At 41.8% G+C, this 21,873-nt stretch overlaps 1 protein-coding gene across 1 annotated transcript in view; it reads left to right on the top strand.

Moving 5' to 3' along the window:
* UBXN2A (UBX domain protein 2A) overlaps positions 1-20,745 on the top strand; it is a 42,941-nt gene extending 22,196 nt beyond the window's left edge. Inside the window, exons 4-8 of the mRNA XM_061622708.1 lie at positions 11,182-11,291; positions 12,330-12,353; positions 12,445-12,558; positions 15,049-15,207; positions 17,745-20,745. Of these exons, the coding sequence (XP_061478692.1) occupies positions 11,182-11,291; positions 12,330-12,353; positions 12,445-12,558; positions 15,049-15,207; positions 17,745-17,937 (600 nt within the window). The 3' untranslated portion in view covers positions 17,938-20,745. The remainder of the gene's footprint in view (positions 1-11,181; positions 11,292-12,329; positions 12,354-12,444; positions 12,559-15,048; positions 15,208-17,744) is intronic.
* The last annotated feature ends 1,128 nt before the right edge of the window (positions 20,746-21,873 follow it).

The following is a 21,873-nucleotide window of genomic DNA, read 5'->3' on the forward strand; positions in this document are numbered from 1 at the left end:
CTCAGCAATCTGGGCTGACTAGTTCTGCTTGGACCACAACTTGCTGCACTTTCCCATGAAGGAATGAAACTGTTTCTTGAAAGGACCAAGAAGACTACTTTTGGAGGAGTCAGAAAGCATGGCCTCTATGTCTTGTGTTGCCACAAGGTTGAGGGTGTGGCTAGCACATCTCTGGTGTGGTGGTAAAACAAAATCCTCTCCTGAGTCTGCAGCTTCTTCCTCTGCCTCAGGTCCTGTGTCCAGGATCTCACAGATAGGCACAAACTCCACCTCAGCCTCCTCCTCCTCCTGGTTATCACCATCATCGTCACTGGTGCCTGCAGCTTCCACTGGTTCTTTGGCCATGAAAACTCTGAACGCTTTCACAAAGTTGGAGCCATTGTCTGTAGTAGTGCACATAACTTTGTTGTGGATCCTGTACTGCACATGTACATCATGCAGTGCTTTTGAAAGGACATCGTATGTATGGCGCCCCTTCAGACGCTTACAAGCCAAGGCCCCGACCTCACGTTTCAGGGTAGTTGGGTTGATCCAGTGGGCTGTTACCCCAAAGTAACTCTTCTTGCCATTGGTCCAACAATCTGCAGTGGTTGCTATATATGCCACAGCACCCATTCGGTTTGCAAGAGTTTCTCTCATGTGGCATGCTCTCTTCTCAATTCTGTCTCTCAGAGTCTTGGCACATATGATGGTGAGATCTTTGGGGAGTCCAATGCGAACCAGATTAATGAATGATGGTTTATCCACAGTCTGAAGTGGTAATGTCTCCTCTACAATGAAATCAATGATTCTCCTGTCGAGATTGCTCTGGGTGACAGGCTCCCTGCCAGATCCCCACCTCTCAAGGGTTGTCTGCTGCTGCTTCAGCATTTTGGGAGGAGGGGTGTCATGCATTGGTTCAGGAAGGCCACGTCTCCTTGCCTTTATTGCTTCTTCAATTGCTCTCAGCTTCTCAGGGTGTGCCCTCTGAGGAAGAAGAACAAAGCATGAATCCAAGAAAAAATGGAAGAGGAACTTCACAATTTAAACATAAATAGACAATGGACACTCCTTGAGGACCAGCATGACAAAGGCTTACCTCAAAATGTTTCTTCACCTTGGATGAGGAGGAAACAGCTGATCTCAGATTTTTGATCCTTGGAAGGCAGTAATTGCATCGTACAACAACATTTTTCCCACTCTGGCTCACAAATGTACAAGCTTTCTCAAAGCCAAACCATGGTACTTGCTGTTCTGCAGATGTGGCTGTGGGCAACTGGCACTGCTTCATGCCCTTCTCCTCCTCATGCACAGGGCCTCCTTTCTGAACCTCACTTCCTGGTTTTGCCTCCTCAGGATCAACAAGCTGTGACTCAAGTGGCCGCACTAACTGACTGCTGCTCTCAGCAGCAAAACCTGCAACAGGCGTCTCTGTAATAAACAAGAGATAATGCTCCTATATGGGTGAACTTCAGCTGTGATGTCCCCCATCTCTTCCCCATGCTGCAAGATCCCCCAGTCAGAGTGGAAGTAAGCAGGTTGATAGCACAATTAAAAGAGATCCTATTTGCATCATTTTTGCTCACTAAATAACCCTGCCTGGGCCAGTCTAATCTACTATCTCACAGGGTTGTTGTGAGAACAAAATGAGACTAGGGTTCAAATCCCCACATAGCCATGAAGCTCACTGAGTGACCTTGGGCCAGTCACTGCCTCTCAGCCTCATGAAAACCCTATTCATAGGGTCACCATAAGTTGGAATCAACTTGAAGGCGGTACATATATTTTTTATTTTGAATATGATGATTATGATAATAAATATGCAGCATTTCAAATTAATTCTGTATGAGAAGCATTCCATGCCAAGCTTGGAAAACCAAGGATGAGGTATAAAATGTAGACAAAAATACTTTTGACAAAATGCCGTTTATCTTTTATATTTTATATATATGAGCCTGGGTAGGGAACATTTAATCTAGCCTACTTGCTTTCAGCAAGAAGGGTTAAGTGCCTTCAGGCTAGGGCAGTCACCAGAAGGCCACAGCAGAGACAAAGGAGCCTAGTGTTGTGGAGATGTTAGATGGGAGCTTTGGGGAGTAAAGATGGAGGCTCCTGAAGGCTGCACTTACTAAGGGATTAAGCCCCATAGAACTCAACAGGACTGACTTCTAAGTAGATATAGTTTGGACTGTGCTGTTGGTAAACCTTGACTAGGGTTCTTCTGCAAAGACATCCATATCCAAGCAGGGTTGGCAACCCCCTGCCTGGAATACCCTGCCCTTATCTTTTAATGTGGCTGCTCCAAATGTTTTTACAGATTTGACCCTTTACTTCAGAAAGAGGTCTGAAAAATGAGTAAGAGTAAGAAGTATCTTTTAAAATTGTTCTTTTCAATTCACTCTTGAATGAACATCATACCTAGGGCAGATCCACACCATTCCTTTAAAGCACATTCAACACCCATTTGAAGCACATGAATCCCACCACAGAATCATGGGAACTGCAGTTTGTTAAGAGTGGTGAGAACTATAACTGTGAGGGGGAAATGACACTTCCCAGAATTCTTTAGGGGAAGTCATGCGCTTTAAATGCGAGTTGGATGTGCTTTACACATATTGTGTGAATCCGCTTAATAAATTTTGCCTGCATGTAAATTGTTTTAATTAATTTTTCAAAATGAAAATAAGCTATAAAGTGTAGTGGGTGACCATGGGCTACTCACCATTTCTCAGCCTATCTGCCCCTCAGGATGAAAACAATGGAGAACCATGACTACCCCAAGGCATACTTAAAATGTAAAGGAATTATTGTACAACCATAGTATGCAATTGGATACTTATAGGGACACAGCATGACAAAACTGGGTGGAAGTAATGAGTGGGGTACCACAGGGCTCGGTCCTGGGCCCAGTGCTCTTCAACATTTTTATTAACTACTTGGATGAGGAGGTACAGAGCATGCTTATCAAATTTGCAGATGATACAAAATTGGGGGGCATAGCTAATACCGTGGAAGACAGAAAGAAAATTCAAAGGGACCTTGATAGGCTGGAGCATTGGGCTGAAAACAACAGAATGAAATTCAACAGGGATAAATGCAAAGTTCTACACTTAGGAAAAAGAAACCAAATGCACAGTTATAAGATGGGGGATACTTGGCTCAGCAGTACGACATGCAAGAAGGATCTTGGAATTGTTGTTGATCACAAGCTGAATATGAGCCAACAGTGTGATGTGGCTGCAAAAAAGGCAAATGCTATATCAGGCTGCATTAACAGAAGTATAGTTTCCAAATCATGTGAAGTATTAGTTCCCCTCTATTCAGCACTGGTTAGGCCTCATCTTGAGTGCTGTGTCCAGTTCTGGTCTCTGCACTTCAAGAAGGATGCAGACAAACTGGAACAGGTTCAAAAGAGGGCAACAAGGATGATCAGGGGACTGGAAACAACGCCCTATGAGGAGAGACTGGGCATATTTAACCTGGAGAAGAGAAGACTGAGGGGAGATATGATAGCACTCTTCAAGTACTTGAAAGGTTGCCACACAGAGGAGGGCCAGGATCTCTTCTCGATAATCCCAGAGTGCAGGACACAGAATAATGGGCTCAAGTTGCAAGAAGCCAGGTTTTGACTGGACATCAGGAAAAGCTTCCTAACTGTTAGAGCCATACAACAATGGAACTAATTACTAGAGAGGTAGTGGGATCTCCAACACTGGAGGCATTCAAGATGCAGCTGGACAGCCATCTGTTGGGAATGCTTTGATTTGGATTCCTGCATTGAGCAGAGGGTTGGACTTGATGGCCTTATAGGCCCCTTCCAACTCTACTATTCTATGATTCTATGAAAATATTTATATAAGCATGATTATCAAATATGTTTATTTATATAACCTGTAAAGATATTTATAGTGCAATCCTATGTTTGTTTACTCAGAAGCAAGTCCCAATGTATTCAATGTGGCTTACTCAACCAGGGAAAACTGCAGCCTCAAGTGATAAGGAACTTGTTCTTTTAACAAGTCCTTTAAGTTGAGACTTTATCCCAGTCTGCGCCTGTGTTGAAATTGCTTTTTAATATGTTTTTAAACTTTTTCTTCAAAACAATGTTTTTAAAGCTTTTAAAAATGTTTTTAAAGATGTTTTGTTTTAATATATTTTAAAGTCTGTTTTTATGATTTTTAAAGTGTTTTTAGTGCTTTTGTTTGCTGCCCTGGGCTCCTACTGGAAGGAAGGGTGGGATATAAATCAAATAATAAAAATAAATAAATAAATAAATAAACTTCATTTTTTTTAAAAATGAGTATTAGTTTCCTACATAATAAAAACTGTGATAAACCCTGCCTAATTTCTTTAAAAATAGGGTTGGAGGGAGAGAGATTTACAACACAAACACAAGTCTGCACTATGTTTACTCACAAGTCCCATTAATTTACAGCACAATCCTAACCATGTCTACTCAAAAACAAGTCCTAATGGAGTTCAATGGGGTTTACTCCAGGTACATGCTTTACTCCCAGAAATGGCTTTACTCCCAGAAAAGCAGATATTGGATTAAATACTTTCATATTTCATAGCCCAGGGTCTGACTCTTGGACAGAAGAGGAAAAAAACATTAAGCCATATTACTTACGCAAACTGCAAAAAACTCAAAGCCACCATATTCTGACGTTCAGCCTAGGCATGCCTGGATCAACAAGTCACAACTCTGGCGTCATTGGCTACAGTCATGAAAGGGCGGGGTTACAGCCAGAGCTTTGAAAAGTTACTTTTTTAAACTACAACTCCCATCAGCCCCAGCCAGCATGGCCACTGGATTGGGCTGATGGGAGTTGTAGCTAGAGCATGGATCTGTTTAAAAAAAAGTTGTGTGGGGGGGTTGATGTTTTGGTGTATATCTCGGGAATTAGACCACCTAGAAACTTACTTTTTTTTAAAATTGAAGCTGAGAGTCCGGAGAGTAAGGGGTGGTAGCCAGAGAGCCGGAGGACCCCCCAAAACCAGAGACTCCAGCCGAAAACACACACCGGGGCGTGCGCACACACACACACACAAATCATCGTCACTCACCTCCACAGCTCTTCGCCATTCTGCTGCTGCCTTCTCCTCCGTTGTCCTGGCTTTTTCCTCGGGCGTCCATTTTGTCCTCTCAGACTCTAGCAGGCCCTGCCTATTCACCTCTTCCCTCGTGCCTCCTAACACAGATCACGAGGGAAGAGAGAGTCTGCGCAGAGGTCCAATCAGTGTGAGGCACATGTCTTGTGTTAACCAATCACAGCCAGGAGCTGACTTCTCCTTGTTCCCGCCCCCAAGTAACGTCCAACCTAATGTGGAAACGTTAAAGTTGCAGCTGAAAAGTAGGGAAATTACTAGTCGTTCCTTTACTTGCCAAATGTTATGGAATTACCCACTCGTTATTTAAAATTGTAACTAATTACAAGTAACTCGTTAAAAATAACGAGTTACTTCCAAGCTCTGAGAGCTCCAGATATCAGACCAAATATTGTTAAGTTATGCAGTACACTCTTTGATTTGTCAATTCCTCAGTTTAAGATTCAATATGTGGTAGGGTTGATGCTCTTAAAACAATTGGTTTATTCTTTGGTACTGGAAAGCAACTGTGGATACAGCTGTATTGGGCAAATGCTTTGCAATAATTTGGCACAATGATGTTTGCCTAATTCATCTACTTAAGTGAAGGCAGACTGCAGGTCTGTGAGACTTGGGGAATAATTCAAGCTTTTGCAAATAATTACAGTGGCAAACATCATTGTGAAAACATTTTCCTCTTGATCAGTGTCAGCTCCTGGCATGGTGTGGCAAATGCTAGGCCCCAGAGGGCCTGCCACTGCTGATGCTGGCCTCCTTAAAAAAAAAAAGGGTGTAACACTCCAAAGAGAAGCACTAGGCTAGGCAGCTGCCACAATTTTTATTTCAGCAGAATGCCAGTTGGCTCCAGTGTAAGGTGGTGAGGCATTTTGGGACAATTAAGATGGTGACAGCAGCAGTTGCCTCCTGGTACTTCTCATCAGAGTGTTGAGCTGTGTCCTGCTGCCTGACCCTGCTGTTGCTAGCTGTCCATTGCCACCCTCAACAGTAAGCTTACGGGGATAGTGCTGCCCATGGTAATGCTCAGGATGTGGCGTGCTTAGAGAAAAATCCTTCCCATATCTACTCAGCAGTAATTTCTGCTGAGTTCACTGGGGCCCCATAGTAGCATGTCACTGAGGCATTGTGGCTGGGGATAGAGTGATCAGTCTAATTCTGATTCATAGACCTTTTACAAGTTTTTGAGTTTTTTCTGACCTGCTTCTGCAATAATGTGTGGGGTTTAAAAAAATTCTGCACACAGTTCTGACACACATATCCCAAAATACAAATTCATTACTCATTGTGAGGTATGCAAGGGCTGCTTTTCACATTTTCTCCTCTTCCCCCATGTAAAAGCTACGTGAAACGGTAAAAGCTACCTGATATGCTGCCACACGGAAAATGGAGATATAAATGTGTCTGGGAGCAACAGGATGTGATGACATCTTGTCCTACCTATGGGGGTGGCCATCATTTTCTTTCCATATTATTATGTCCTTATACAGTGCCTTGCAAAAGTAATCAGACCCCTGACCAATGCTCTAATATTACTGAATTACAAATGGTACATTGTAATTTCGTTCTGTATGATATTTTATCTTGAAACACAAACTCAAAATCAGTTATTGTAAGGTGACATTAAGGTGCTGGACTATGATCTGGGAGACCAGAGTTCAAATCCCCACACAGCCATGAAGCTCACTCGGTGACCTTGGGCCACTCACTGCCTCTCAGCCTCAGAGGGAGGCAGTGGTAAACCCCCTCTGAATACTGTTTACCATGAAAACCCTATTCATAGGGTCACCATAAGTCGGGATCGACTTGAAGGCAGTCCATTTCCATTTTTGTAAGAAACATAAAATACTGAAGCATGTTGCTTGCATAAGTATTCAACCCCCACACATTAATATTTGGTAGAGCCACCTTTCACTGCAATAACACCTTTAAGTCTTTTGAGATAGGTATGTACCAGCTTTGCACACAGTGTCGAAGGGATTTTGGCCCATTCTTCTTGGCAGATTCGCTCCAGGTTGTTCAGGTTGGTTGGACGTTGCTTGTGGACTGCAATTGTCAAAGAGCGCCACAGATTCTCTATGGAATTGGGGTCAGGACTTTGACTGGGCCACTGTAGGACATTCACCTTTTTGTTCTTCAGCCACTCCAGTGTTGCGTTGGCCTTGTGCTTGGGATCATCGTCCTGCTGAAAAGCGAATTTCCTCCCAAACCTCAGTTTTTTAGTGGACTGAAGCAGTTTCTCTTGCAGTGTTTCCCTGTATTTTGCTCCATCCATCCTTCCATTTTAACAAGATGCCCAGTCCCTGCTGATGAGAAGCATCCCCACAGCATGATGCTGCCACCACCACACTTCACTATACATATGGTGTGTCTTGAGGTATGGGCAATGTTAGGTTTGTGCCACACATAGCGCTTTGAGTTTTAGCCAAAAAGCTCTGTCTTGGTCTCATCTGACCACAAAACCAGCTGGGGCATGCTCATGCTTTCTGGCAAACTCCAGACGTGCTTTCAGATGGTACTTTTTGTGTAATGGCTTCTTTTTTGCCACCCTCCCATGCAGGCCAGTGTTATGCAGAACTCTTGATATGGTTGACTGGTGCACCATTACTCCACTCCCAGCCATTGAACTCTGTAGCTCCTTCAAAGTGATTGTTGGCCTCACTGTGGCTTCTTTCACAAGTCTCCTTTTTTGAATGCTGAATTTTGAGGGACGGCCTTTTCTTGGCAGTGCCTGGGTGGTGTGATGCAGCTTCCACTTCCTGATTATTGATCCAACTGTGCTCACTGGGATATCCAAACACTTGGATATTATTTTGTACCCTTTTCCTAATTATGCATTTGTATTATATTATCTCTGACTTCAGTAGAATGCCCTTTGGTCTTCATTTTCCTTCAGATCTACAGCCTGACCAATGATCCTTCAACAGTGGGGTTTTTATCCTGACAATATGACATCAACTTTAATGATTCACAGGTGGAGGCCAATGGTAAGGTATTTGTATCCTCAATAGGGCAATTTCTTTCATCTGTGTAAACTGGGAGCTTCCACAGCATGGGTTGAATACTAATGCAAGCAACATGTTTCAGTTTCTTATGTTTCTTACAAACATTTCCCAACATAAAATCAATGTCACCTTACAATAATTGATTTTGAGTTTCAATGTTTCAAAATAAAAGATCATACAGAACGAAATGACAGTGTACCATTTGTAATTCAGTAATATGAGAGCATTGGTTAGGGGTCTGATTATTTTGCAAGGCACTGTATATGGGAGGGATGTGACATCATCAGATCCTCTCTCTCATGGGGCATTTGCGCACCACCACCACCATTTTCACCATGCTACAAAGCTACATGCTTTCTAACTGCTCTAAGTGACTTTTACCTGTTTAAGAGAGGAGATAAAATTAAAGGCAGCTTCGGAAATCAGACCCACCAAATTCCTCATCCATCCCTAATTATGAGAAATGGAAATAGCAGCTCCTAGTTATTCAGGGCTGCTCGGAGCACTATTGCTGCCCATTGCTGCAGTTGTGTAAGTCTGCCAGGCCCACTAATAGAGGAAGGAAGCCCAGCAGAGAGCACTTTGCCGGGGGTCTTTCAAACGTGAAGGTGGCCTTGTAGCCTTAGTATCTCAAGCGCTGCCTTAGATAGTCTGAAAGCCCTGGAATTAAAGCCTTCAATATTTGTAGGCCCAATCTAGTGGACCTGAATTCAGTGCAGAGACATATTTCCAAATTATCATTTAATGTTTAATATATCCAGTGATCTAGTTAGCATTTTCATCAGTTTATCATTTATTTATTTATGATATTTATTAGTTGCTTTTTTCCACAATGAAACTCAAAGCGACTTACAAAAAAGAAAAAAAAATCTCAAAAACATATACAGAATAAAGATAACAGTACAAAAGCGTACCAAGCAAAACTCAATACAGTAAATAGAACAATACAATAAAAATTGCAACACACAATACAACTCAAATATAGATTTTCTGCTACCCCCCTTAGACTCCTGTTTATTTGTGCTGGCTCTCACCAACAGATTCAGACTTGAGACTCTCAGCTGAGTTATTGCCAGTGGCTTTAATCTATAGTTTAGCACATGAGTGGAACACAAATCAGAGTACAGTTCAAACACAGTAAAGATTACTGCAAAGCACTACTGAGTATGGCTACATAAGCCACTTGATACACACCTTGAGTACCCTAATGAACAGAGCTTGGAAAAGTTACTTTTTTAAACTACAATTCCCATCAGCCCCAGTCAGCATGGCACTGGAGTGGGCTGATGGGAGTTGTAGTCCAAAAAAGTAACTTTTCCAAGCTCTGCTAATGAAGCATGGGGCGGGCACAACTACTTGCATGGAACTTGTCTCCTGGGTCTGGGACTGGGAAAGCAAATGGGTACTCCTACAAATAGGCTGGTTAATAGGCTCAGTCTGTTTATGCCTGCACAGCTTTCATAGCGGCAGAGGCAGAGACAACTCAGTCAGATCATCCTCAAACTCCACCTCCAGCATCCTCTTCTGCACTGAAGGTGGGTCAGCAACAGGAAGCTGGTCAGCAGGTGGAACGACCACTGGAGGTGGGGTAAGGGTTGACAATTCAGCCCCTTCATCTGCATTGGCCAACACCTCAGAGGAGGGGCAAATCACTTGGCCTGTCTGCCGCATCCTCATCCATCATTCCCAGACCACCGGGCCCCTCCCCTGTATCCCAGACCTCCTCCTCTTCAGGCCAGCCTTGCCAAGAGTTTTCCACAGGGCACATGACACTTAGGCCGTTTTGCTCAAAACCTTTCTGTGATACATATTATTTTATTCATATAGCTCTCATCTATGTATATGGTACAAAGAACAGGTATGACAGGTCCAGATTTTGGAAGTGAGGACGAGAAGCTTGTGTAGGGCCTGTGACTGGCGAGGAAGCCATATAAAAGACTTTAAGGATATTGGTTCTGGGTGTTTATCTCTCCTGTATAAATATATTGTTACAAACATACAGGCATACATATTTTTGTAGACAAAAACAAGTGTCCCTGTAGCGTCTTGTGCATATGAACATATCCAGAGCATTTTATGAAGCCAAACTTGCATTGTGAGAAAGAACGTGTGGTGCAGTTCAAGTGGTTTGCCAAAGAATAAACAGTGATCAGGAAGACAAGGGTTACAACAGTGTGAAGTGGTAGCATGGCTAGAACAACTATTTAAATGAATGATTTAAAGAGGTGAAGTAAGAATTTAGCAGCTGTTAATTCTTCTGATGTACAAAATACACAGAATGCTCAAATGTGGAGGAGGCTTAGTCACCAGTTGAAATATTTGATGTACTTTTTTGCAAACTGCTTAATGTCCTTGCCTTTTAGTTTAAAAAACTGCACATTCAGATGTTCTAGTATTATTTTCTAGTTCCAATGCATACAGAAAACCAATTCATTCCTTGTTGACATCGCTTGCACTGATTGAACTAGGCCTAATGGTTGCAAAGCCAATAGCAGAGCACATGTTTTACATGCAAAAGGTCCCCGGTTAAATCCCTAGCATTTCTGGAAAAGGATAGGAAATATTCTTGGCTGAATCTCTGGGGAGCCACTGCCAATCACTGCTCAGTAAACTCTGAGCTAGATGGACCAATAAATGGTATGACTTTGTATAAGGTAGCTTCCTACGTTCCTTATCTCCTGCATTATTTGCATATGTTGTAAGGCAGAGGTTCCCAAACTGGTCTGTGGACCAGCAGTGGTCCATGAGCTTCATTCAGGTGGTCTGTGGGTCTGTGAAGAGTGGGCTCAGCAGCTGTGAACAGCAGCCAAAGTGGCTGCTCCATTGTTCTTAGAACCTGGCAGTCCTCCCCAAAGGTGGGTGGAAGAAATTGGTACTGATGAGGGAAGGAGGAACGAAGGAAGTGGAGAGGATTCTAAGCAAGGTGCATTACAATTGCTACAACAAGAAGCAAAATTATTAAGTTGTCCACCAAGACTCTCAGCAATGTTCAAATGGTCCATGGGGGGGGGGGGAAACGTCTGAGAACCACTGTTGTAGGGATTTGCTACTTGATTTTTGTGAGATAATGCTCATTTTTGTATTTGCTTCACAGGTTGATACAACAATTAAATTGTGGAAAAATGGATTTACTGTGAATGATGGTGAACTCCGAAGCTACACAGATGTTGCAAACCAGTGCTTCTTGGACTCTGTTAAAAAAGGGCAAGTCAGCTTTGTCTACTGTGCCAGATTGCACTAACACAGCTTGTGCATTGCTTTGTTTCCATTCTATGTCCATATGAACTCCTGATTTGTCTCAGCTTAGTGCAGAAGTGGGGAACCGCAGGCCCAGAGGCCAATTGCAGCTTTCCATTCCTCTCTATCTTGCCCTCAGAATTCTTCCTAGACCACACCCTCTCCTCCCAGGCCATGCCCCTCACTGGCCCTCCTTCACACTCTTCGTTTGTGTGTGTTTTTTCCTGGCTGAAATCGCATCCTTGAACTTTGATAGTGGCTGCCGCATGCCTAGATAGAGGACAGAGAGGGGTGGGTAAGTGTGTTTAGAAACTAGCCTACTGCATAATGGAAAATTTTACATTTGTTGCTCTGCTGACTTCTGCCTCTGGCCCTGCTCACCATTGGCATGTGATCCCCAGAAGGTTGCTCAGAAAGAAATGCAGCCCTAGGGCTGAAGAAAGTTCCCTTCCCCAGGCTTAGCATGTGTGAACCTGGGCTCATATCAGACAAACCACAAGCTGTGAACCAAAGAACAATCCTTGGTTACAGCCATAGTTTGGAGGAGACAAGCTATGATCCTGGATTCGGGTGACACACAAAGTCAAGTCATGGCTTAGCTTGCAGTAGCAGTAGGACCAAACCAAGAGCAAAGTGGCCAAAATCCTCATTCTGGGAGCCCGCATGTTTGCACCAAGCCATAGTTTGTCTTAGCATTATGTGTGGGTCAGTTCATTGAGCTTCACCTTTATTTTGTAACATATTTGCTGGAGGGTGGGATAGTTTGGTGGCCAGGATGTGATCAACTCATAACAACCAGTGCAGGACATGTACAGTCTATAAGTAAAAATGCTTCATAATACTATTCTGAAGAAAAAAAGGGGGGGACTACGAAAATAAAAGGTTAATACTGTTGTTGTTTTTATGTAATTAAGAGTGTGATAGTTTTCCCCCCCTTCAAATAAGAAGTACTTTAACATATCCATTTCTACCTGCATAAGTACTTTTTCTACTTTTATTTTAAAGGGAATTGCCTCTTGAGTTACAGAAGACAAGAACATAAGAACATAAGAAGAGCCTGCTGGATCAGGCCAGTGGCCCATCTAGTCCAGCATCCTGTTCTCACAGTGGCCAACCAGGTGATTTGTGATAAACAAGAGGTGGATGTGAAGGTGGATGATAAGAAAGATGAGGTGTATGCATTGAGGAAGTCGGTATTTCATCCTTTCTCTGGACAAGGATATAGACTGGGAAGGTGAAGAGACTGGTGTTTCTAAAAATTAATAAAATAATTACTGGCAAATAATTACGGTTGTTGCTCTTGCTTGCTTTCTTGACTGTAGTCCTGTACCCATTTTCCTGGGAATATTCAGTGGGGCTTACTTCTGAGTAGAGATGCATAGGATTGCATTACCAGCAGAGGTTTTCTTAGGTTTATCCTGCCTCTCCAGATTTTGATTATAACTTGTGAAGGAGTAATATACAACTTACTTTAAGACCCAGATTAAGATGGCTATTGCTGCTTATACAAGCACAGGATAGTTGGTATCCTGTCTTCATTAGCAACTCACAAATGCAATAATGATGTTAACAGTGTCAGTCTAAACATGTCTGTTCAGAAGTGAGTCCCATTGAGTTCAATGGGGCATACTCTCAATAAAGTGGGTATAGGACCAAAGCCTAAAAGAACAGTAAATACAGAAACTGCTATAGCAATGCCCATAGTAAATGAACAGCTCCTTCATCAATTGCATCTGTGTCTGTGTTGGAATTACTTTTTTTGATGTTTGTAAAGCTTTTTTAAAAAAATGTTTTTGAGGATGTTTGTTTTAATATGCTTTTAAAGATGTTTTCTTTTTGAGATTTTAAAGTGTTTTTAGCATTTTTGTTTGCTGACCTGGGCTCCTTCTGGGAGGAAGGGTAGAATATAAATTTAGCAAATAAATAAATAGAAAAATCCATTTTGATAAATCCCTTTTGATAGTGTAGGGTAAGAGCCCATTAGGATGCCTCATCAGTCCTGTTGTTCTGACAATATGTAGCTAGCTGTTAATCCAACCTGCTGGACTGGCCTAACCATTATTGTTGGGAAGATGTTTGTTTGTTTATTTATTTATTTATTACATTTATATACCGCCCCATAGCTGAAGCTCTCTGGGCGGTTTATAGCAATTAAAACAATAAAAACAAATATACAAATTTTAAAACACAAAAAACAATTTAAAAACATAATTAATTTTTTTTTTAAAAAAATTTAAAACACATGCTCCAGAGTCCTGCCTAAACAGGCCCTTATGCTGATCCATTGGGAGTGTGTCCCACTGTAAATATATTGTCAGTGTGACTCACAGTGGAGGAGGGAATACCAACAAATATCTCTACATCTGAGAGGGAATTGCCCTCTTTCATTGCAAGTACAAGACAACAGGTGAGCTACAGCATACATGTATGTACCTGTCCCATGCTGTTCTTTCAAAATGTGTGGTGCAGGAGGAAGGCACTAATGTTTGTAGTTGTTTTAAACAACTACTACTAGGAGCCCTTCTGTGCACTTGAGAAGGCATAGGCCCAAATTGTTACATGTGTTTGTTTTTAGTGTAAAGTTGTCAAAAGAATATGCAAGAAAAAGTCCAAGGCGAGGTAGCACTCGGTTTCAAACGATAAAAACCACAAAAAAAGCAAATGATGAAACATCAAAGAGGGAACTTGAATAGTTGAGCGCCTATCAATTTAAAAGCAAAACCAGGGCTCCAAAAAATAAGATCTACCTATATCTTCTTGAGTTTTTCTTCCAGCCTTAATGCACTTTTTTACATTACCAAATAAATTGCAAAATTCTACCTCTTAATGGGATATTAGTCCTTTCATTTGGTTTAATTTAAACATTCTAGGGCAGATCAATCCAACTGCCGGGAAGCCAGAGGCCAGCAGAGGAGGAGCTGGGAGAAAACTTTGCGGGATCCTTTTCCCGCTTGGGAGCTGCCACCCCAGCTGAACTCCAGCTCTGTCGGCAGCTGCACACACAAGCCGGCCAGGAAGCGCTGGCTCCCACAAACAGGCCTCCTGGGGAGTAAGCGCTCCGTGTAGGCCACAACGGGGCATATTTAAAATTATTTTACTCTGCCCCCCTTTTGCAGGGGGATTGGGACCCGGGGGAGGGGTTTGAACATGAGGAGGATCTCACATAAGTCCACCCTGTGGCTCCTCCCCTACCATGCCCCCAGAAAACTCCATTTTGGGGACTTCTGCCAGCTTCCGCTGGCCCTCCATCTGCTGGCCTGGCTGTCCTCTGTGGCGGAGCCACATCTCCCGGCATCCAACTCACCCCAGCCTGGCAGAAAGGTGATCTGGATTGTGCCTTAAGCATGTAGTGAAGAAGCTATTGTTTAATCTCTGTTGTTAATAGGAATTAAGGCCACTTAGCCCTAAATACTGAATTTTAGAATATTTTTAACTGGGTTTTACAATATTTTAAAATGGGTTTAACAATGTTTTTGATTGTAATTGTGTTTTGGAAGGTTTTTAACTGTTTTTAGCATGTTTTTCTTTTTCTTGTTAAATTATTTTGTTTATGTTTGCTGCCATGGGTTCTTCTGGGAGGAAGGGTGGGATGTTAATTCAATAAACAATAATAAAATAATAATATACGCATTTTAGATTCATCAGGAAAAAAGAAAAGCCAGATTGTCTCATGACCTATCATGAAGAAGTGATACTGTTTGATTCCTTGTTTTTTATTTTGCAGTGCCACACCAAGAATAATTTGTAAAGGAAAAAGAGATGTTGAAGAAATGGAAAAGATAAAACCAACAGTGGTACTAAATCATTCAGAACCCATCACTAACATCCAGATCTGGCTAACAGATGGAACAAGGATAGTACAAAAATTTAATATTTCTCATAGGTAAGAACAGATTCTATTAACACACACCCTTACAAACTGCAGTGCAATGCTAAGTGCAATTCTACACATGTCTGCTCAGAAATAAGCTCTATTTAGTTCCATGGGACTCTCAGATACATGTATATTACAGGCTTGGAAAATAAGAGATTGTAACATAAATCTCTTTCGAGTGGTGAATTAAGAAATATCTAAGTACTTCCTGTTAGCTTTTTGTCAACTTTAGTCTTGGGTAGAACTGAAATAAGTATTTTTAAGAGTGTGTAAATTAATAAAATAAATGCAAATGAAACAATTCAGAATTTTTGTAAAGCATGAAAGAAAACAAACGTTTCAGATTTCAGCAGTTAGTATCCTGAGCTTTGCATTTCAGATTTCCCTTCTGCATGATTTTTAGGTTCTGTGGAAAGAAACTCAGGTCCATCCTTAATGAAATCATCAGGACCCGACTTTAGTTTTGAGTCGGATCCATTTTTCCTAAGTCCCAAACTTGTTAGTTTTCAAAATGTGAATTTATATTTAATTTTTTGTTTTGCACTGTCCAGTTAATCTCAGCCTTTGGATTTGTGCTGGTCCAATTTAGGATGGGATCCATTAGCTAGTGCTTGTCAACCTAACAGGATGTATGAATTCAAGTTCATTCTTTGACTGCTATCGGCTGCATTTACCAGTCCAATTTTCCGCCCTCCAAAAATATTGATATTAATATTCTTTCAAAATAATGACATTTTGAAAGGAGATATGGATAAATGAAAGAAAATATCAGTATTTTGAAGGAAAGAAAATATCAGTATTTTGAAGGAAAGAAAATATCAATATTTTGAAAGCAAATATTGATAAAGGAAAGTGGCTTCCTCCCCTCCTTTGTTGTGAATGAGGCTAGTCTGTTTTCACATTAGCAAGCAGAAACCGGCTGTTTTCCTTTTAGAAAGGAAAAGAATTAAGTTGCTTTCAGTGCCCCCCCCTTTCTCCTTGGCAAGCCTAGAGTCAACATTGGTGAGACTTGGCTTGCTTCCTCCTGTGTGGAGTTTGGAGAGAGAGACCTGTACTGCCATGCTGTGCAGGGCTGTGAGTAAAATCAATAAAAACAATATACTCAGGGGAGTATTTGAGAGAGAACAGTATATCTGTTTTTGGGGAAAGCCACTGAAGTTTGGATCATACATGATCACTCCACAAAGAGGACAATATGCAGACCATTGAAAATTACGGTGCTAAATCCAAATTCAGCTGAATTCTTGCCTATCCCGCCTAGTCCAAACAGAACTCTATATTTTTCAGTGTTTCAGTTTTATTCAATATTGCAAACTTTTGCTGTTTTCCTAGTATCATAACATAAAATAATCCAGGAATCACAGTAACTGAGAACGTGTTCTCGCATATTTTCACATTAGGACTAACAGTGTTTTGCCTTAGTAATCATTACCCTGGTTTCATCATTTTTATTCAAATCTCCACTACACCCTCTACTGTCATTCTGCAGGTATTGCAGGGTAAGAAAGAGGGTGATATACCAGCAAGTTTCTGTCTGCATGCATGCTTGTGAGCTAGAAGACATATATCTGTTGAAGGGGAAAATGCTAGATGGGCTGAATATTCTTCTCTACTTTAGATAAATCATTCCTCTTCTATCTTGTTTTTATTATTTTTCTCAGATTTAGTTACTTTGGTATCCAATTATGTGCATGAATACTTAAGAGTCCTGTTGAACTTGCTGGGCCTGATTTCTGAATAAACATGCATAGGATCAGACTATTAATGGTCTGAATGAGCTTTAAACAGAAGCACTTCACCTGCTTTAAGCAGGTTTCCTGGAGGATTATTGTGCAGAACGCAATAGACAAACTGGCTTTATATGTGAAGGACAATTCTATAGATAGAGCACTTTAAACAATTATCCTACTTGGATACAGCTTTCAATGCCTGGCCAAATTCTCAAAGAGCAGCATCGTCAGCTCCACAGTAAAATCCATCAGTATGCATCTTAGTTCATATTTATCTATTTTAATAAATTTATAAACTGCTTAATTTTTTTTAAAAAACCCACTAAGCTGTCTATATATCTGTTTGGATAGATTGCTTATGAGAATTGCCAAAGATCAGAGCTTCTGCCTTTGCTTCACCTAACTAGCAAATCCATAATAGATGCATATTCGTATTGCCATGGCATTTTGCACACTCAACCCTGTAGGGAAGAAGGGTTAGTTGAGACAAACCAGATTGTGAGTGGAAAAGCTCCTACTTACTGGGCAACATAATGGCGACTTGTCATTATGACAAGGGGAGAGTGTTCTTGCACTCGGGTCCTGCTTGCGGGCTTCCCCCAGGCACCTGGTTGGCCACTGTGAGAACAGGATGCTGGACTAGATGGGCCACTGGCCTGATCCAGCAGGCTCTTCTTATGTTCTTATGTTGTCCATAAAGTGGTGGCTGTGGAGTACTTCTTCCTTTAGTTCTGCCCAAAACCTGTTTCCCTGGACCACTCTTCAAAATAATAGACTTGTTTAAAAAAAAAATTTTTTTTTGCTTTTTCTTCTTAGAATAAGTCATGTCAGAGACTTCATAACAAATTACCAAGGACATCAAGGAAGAAACCCCTTCATGTTGACCACATCACTTCCTTTTCGGGAGCTGCTGAACGAATCTCTCACCTTGGAGGAAGCTAACTTAAAAAATGCTGTTGTTGTTCAGAGACTTAAAAAAAATAGTGAGCCTTTTCTGAATTTGTCCTAGCATTCTCTGTCAAGACTGCCTAAAATATGTTATGATAGAGCTGCAGCGGTGGAGTCTTGGAGAAGAGGCAGACAATACCCACCTAACAGTTGCCCAGTGGGGTTTATTTAACCAGGCTGGTCTGTAAAATGGGGATTAGTCAAAACCCAAATTAATAGCAATATCTGTGGTGTGGTGTGTAACATCTGCAGTACTGGTCAGAAAGAGCATATATCATGTGCAGGACTCCACAATCTCATTTTGTGCCATTAGGTCCATACATTATGCTTAGTCTTAAATAATTTCTTTGAAACTGACCTCCACTGATTTTGATAGAACTTACTTCTGAAAAAATGTACTTAAGATTGTAGTGTTAGCTTGCAAGATGGAACAGAGAAATGGTTCTGCCTATTGCATTGTGAAAAGAGTTAATTAAAAAGTTTAGCTTCAAGGAGAAGACTAGCCTTCGTCCTGTAAGTTTGCCACAGGTAGGGAAGCTTTGACAAGGGCACTTTCCCACAAACAATAACGCATGCATTATGAAATGGTACAGTCTCAGTGAGAGGTTTGTACCATGTCATAACTGAATTGCCTCACTGAATAAAATCAACATGTTTTCACCTTGAAACTTGTTTTAAATCAGATATATTTGGCACCTACCTATCTGCCCAGCAGCATTTGCATACCTGGCTTCCTGACGCTGAGCATTGGTGCCACTTACAGAGGGATGAAGCACGGGGAACTCAGCACAGTGTGGCAGTGCCAGTCCAACGCTCCTGCACCCACACTGCGCTGAACTCCTGGTGTCTCGCCCCTCCCCTTCTTAGTGAGTGGCAGTGACACTCAGCATTGGGAAGCCAGATGCACAACACCACGGTGCCCTGCAGTACCAAACCATGTTGCTTTGTGGGAGTTGGAATGCAGGCACTGCTGGATTAGTCCCCCACTCTGGTGAAAAATGATTTATTACACCTAATGTTCTCTAGGTGCCATAAAAACATTAAGAAAACACAATAGTCCCTGCCTGCAGGCTTGCACTCTAATAGACATGGTACCATAGGGAAAAGGGATAGGGAGATAACGGGGAAAAGCAAATTCAGGTGCTAATAGTTCATAGCTGTTTCATGATCCAGTGGAATGGGTCAGAGGAAGAAGGAACCTTGTTAGTCCCAGCTAAACCTATGGAGTGGGCCATGATGTCTCATCTGTCCCTCTACAGTGCAGATACAATCGTGTGTGTATGTTCCAAAACACATACTGCATCTGCAGGAAACAGAGGAGAGTTTAAAGGTGTTTCCAGTTTTTAGTCTGTCATCTTTTTTTCTTTTTCTTTTGCATTACCTCACCTAAATTGGGAAGGGCGTAGCTCAGTGGTAGGGCATCTGCTTTGCATGCAAAAGGTCCCAGGTTCTATCCCCAGCATCGCCAGTTAGGACTGAAAGAGACTGCTATCTGATACCTTGAGAACTGCCAGGCCCTGTAGACAATTCTGAGCTAGATGGACCAATGGTTTGACTTGGTATAAAGCAGCTTCCTATGTTCTTAATCTCCATTAAGAAAAATAACACAGTTCTTAATACAGTGATTTTCTCTGCTGCTACAATAATGGGCATTCTTGACTACTGAGAAATCTCTTTGTCACAAGATAGGGTCAATTTGCAAACAAATCTGGATTCAAACTAATTTTTCAAAAATAAACACATAACATAAAAACAGACTTGCAGATAACACAAGGGGAGCGACATCAAAGAACTCAAAGACATGTCTGATTAGCAGAACGTAGGATTTTGCAGAACCTATAGTCTAGCTCTGTGATACCAGTCACCCTACCACCATTTTCTTTGTTCCAAATTTAGATAGAGCCAAGTTACGGAGCTAGGGTCAAATTTTCTTTTTCCTCAGAAACGAGGTCTACTTTCCCTCCTAATTCCCCATTCTGCTCCTGCAGCAGGAAAGGATCTGTCACATTAATTCCCATCTTCTAGTTTTTTGAATATTGGTCCAGAACAGGCTGGAATTCCACTCTTAGGGTCCCAGTAGTTAAGAGGGTCTTACACAGATATCACTGAAGGATGGCAAACTTGGCCTTATATGTGAGTTCTGATTCTTGGTGGGGCAGACTAAGAACATAAGAACATAAGAAGAGCCTGCTGGATCAGGCCAGTGGCCCATCTAGTCCAGCATCCTGTTCTCACAGTGGCCAACCAGGTGCCTGGGGGAAGCCCGCAAGCAGGACCCGAGTGCAAGAACACTCTCCCCTCCTGAGGCTTCCGGCAACTGGTTTTCAGAAGCATGCTGCCTCTGACTAGGGTGGCACAGCACAGCCATCACGGCTAGTAGCCATTGATAGCCCTGTCCTCCATGAATTTGTCTAATCTTCTTTTAAAGCCATCCAAGCTGGTGGCCATTACTGCATCTTGTGGGAGCAAATTCCATAGTTTAACTATGCGCTGAGTAAAGAAGTACTTCCTTTTGTGTGTCCTGAATCTTCCAACATTCAGCTTCTTTGAATGTCCACGAGTTCTAGTATTATGAGAGAGGGAGAAGAACTTTTCTCTGTCCACTTTCTCAATGCCATGCATAATTTTATACACTTCTATCATGTCTCCTCTGACCTGCCTCTTCTCCAAACTAAAAAGCCCCAAATGCTGCAACCTTTCCTCGTAAGGGAGTCGCTCCATCCCCTTGATCATTCTGGTTGCCCTTTTCTGAACCTTTTCCAACTCTATAATATCCTTTTTGAGATGAGGCGACCAGAACTGTACACAGTATTCCAAATGCGGCCGCACCATAGATTTATACAACGGCATTATGATATCGGCTGTTTTATTTTCAATACCTTTCCTAATTATCGCTAGCATGGAATTTGCCTTTTTCACAGCTGCCACACACTGGGTCGACATTTTCATCGTGCTGTCCACTACAACCCCGAGGTCTCTCTCCTGGTCGGTCACCGCCAGTTCAGACCCCATGAGCGTATATGTGAAATTAAGATTTTTTGCTCCAATATGCATAATTTTACACTTGTTTATATTGAATTGCATTTGCCATTTTTCCGCCCATTCACTCAGTTTGGAGAGATCTTTTTGGAGCTCTTCGCAATCCCTTTTTGTTTTAACAACCCTGAACAATTTAGTGTCATCAGCAAACTTGGCCACTTGACTGCTCACTCCTAATTCTAGGTCATTAATGAACAAGTTGAAAAGTACAGGTCCCAATACCGATCCTTGAGGGACTCCACTTTCTACAGCCCTCCATTGGGAGAACTGTCCGTTTATTCCTACTCTCTGCTTTCTGCTTCTTAACCAATTCCTTATCCACAAGAGGACCTCTCCTCTTATTCCATGACTGCTAAGCTTCCTCAGAAGTCTTTGGTGAGGTACCTTGTCAAACGCTTTTTGAAAGTCTAAGTACACTATGTCCACTGGATCACCTCTATCTATATGCTTGTTGACACTCTCAAAGAGTTCTTAAGAAGGCATACGGTGTTTTCTGTATGACTACTGGGTACAGAGTTTTTTTGTGTGTTCTCCAGGTAACTCAAATTTAGACAGAGCAAGACCTATCTTCTTCATATTTTGCATTTTTGACCTGTTAAATGTTTTGCTGGTGTTCATATTGCTGAGTTGATGATTTGTTGTCAGTTGCAGTGGAAGTTGTCTTACAGCTGAAGAGTTTCTCTGAATCATGGGCTTGGTTAAAAGACCCTTCTTTTAGTCTAATCTGCAGATTGCTTCTGCTTGGTGGTCAAGAGGAGGTGGTCAGGGCTGCCTTGCACTGATACCACTGAGCATGGGAATTTACAGAGAAGTCATCTTTTATTTGCCGGAGGAAAGAGTCATTTTGTTATGTCATATAGCTAAGAATAGATTCATACATTTCAAATATGATGTGGTAGCTGTGGAATATCTGTGGCCAGATTCCACATCACAGTGGTAACATATACAAGGGTCAATT

The sequence above is a fragment of the Rhineura floridana genome, chromosome 4 (genome assembly GCF_030035675.1).
Source record: "Rhineura floridana isolate rRhiFlo1 chromosome 4, rRhiFlo1.hap2, whole genome shotgun sequence".
Classification (NCBI taxonomy): domain Eukaryota; kingdom Metazoa; phylum Chordata; class Lepidosauria; order Squamata; family Rhineuridae; genus Rhineura; species Rhineura floridana.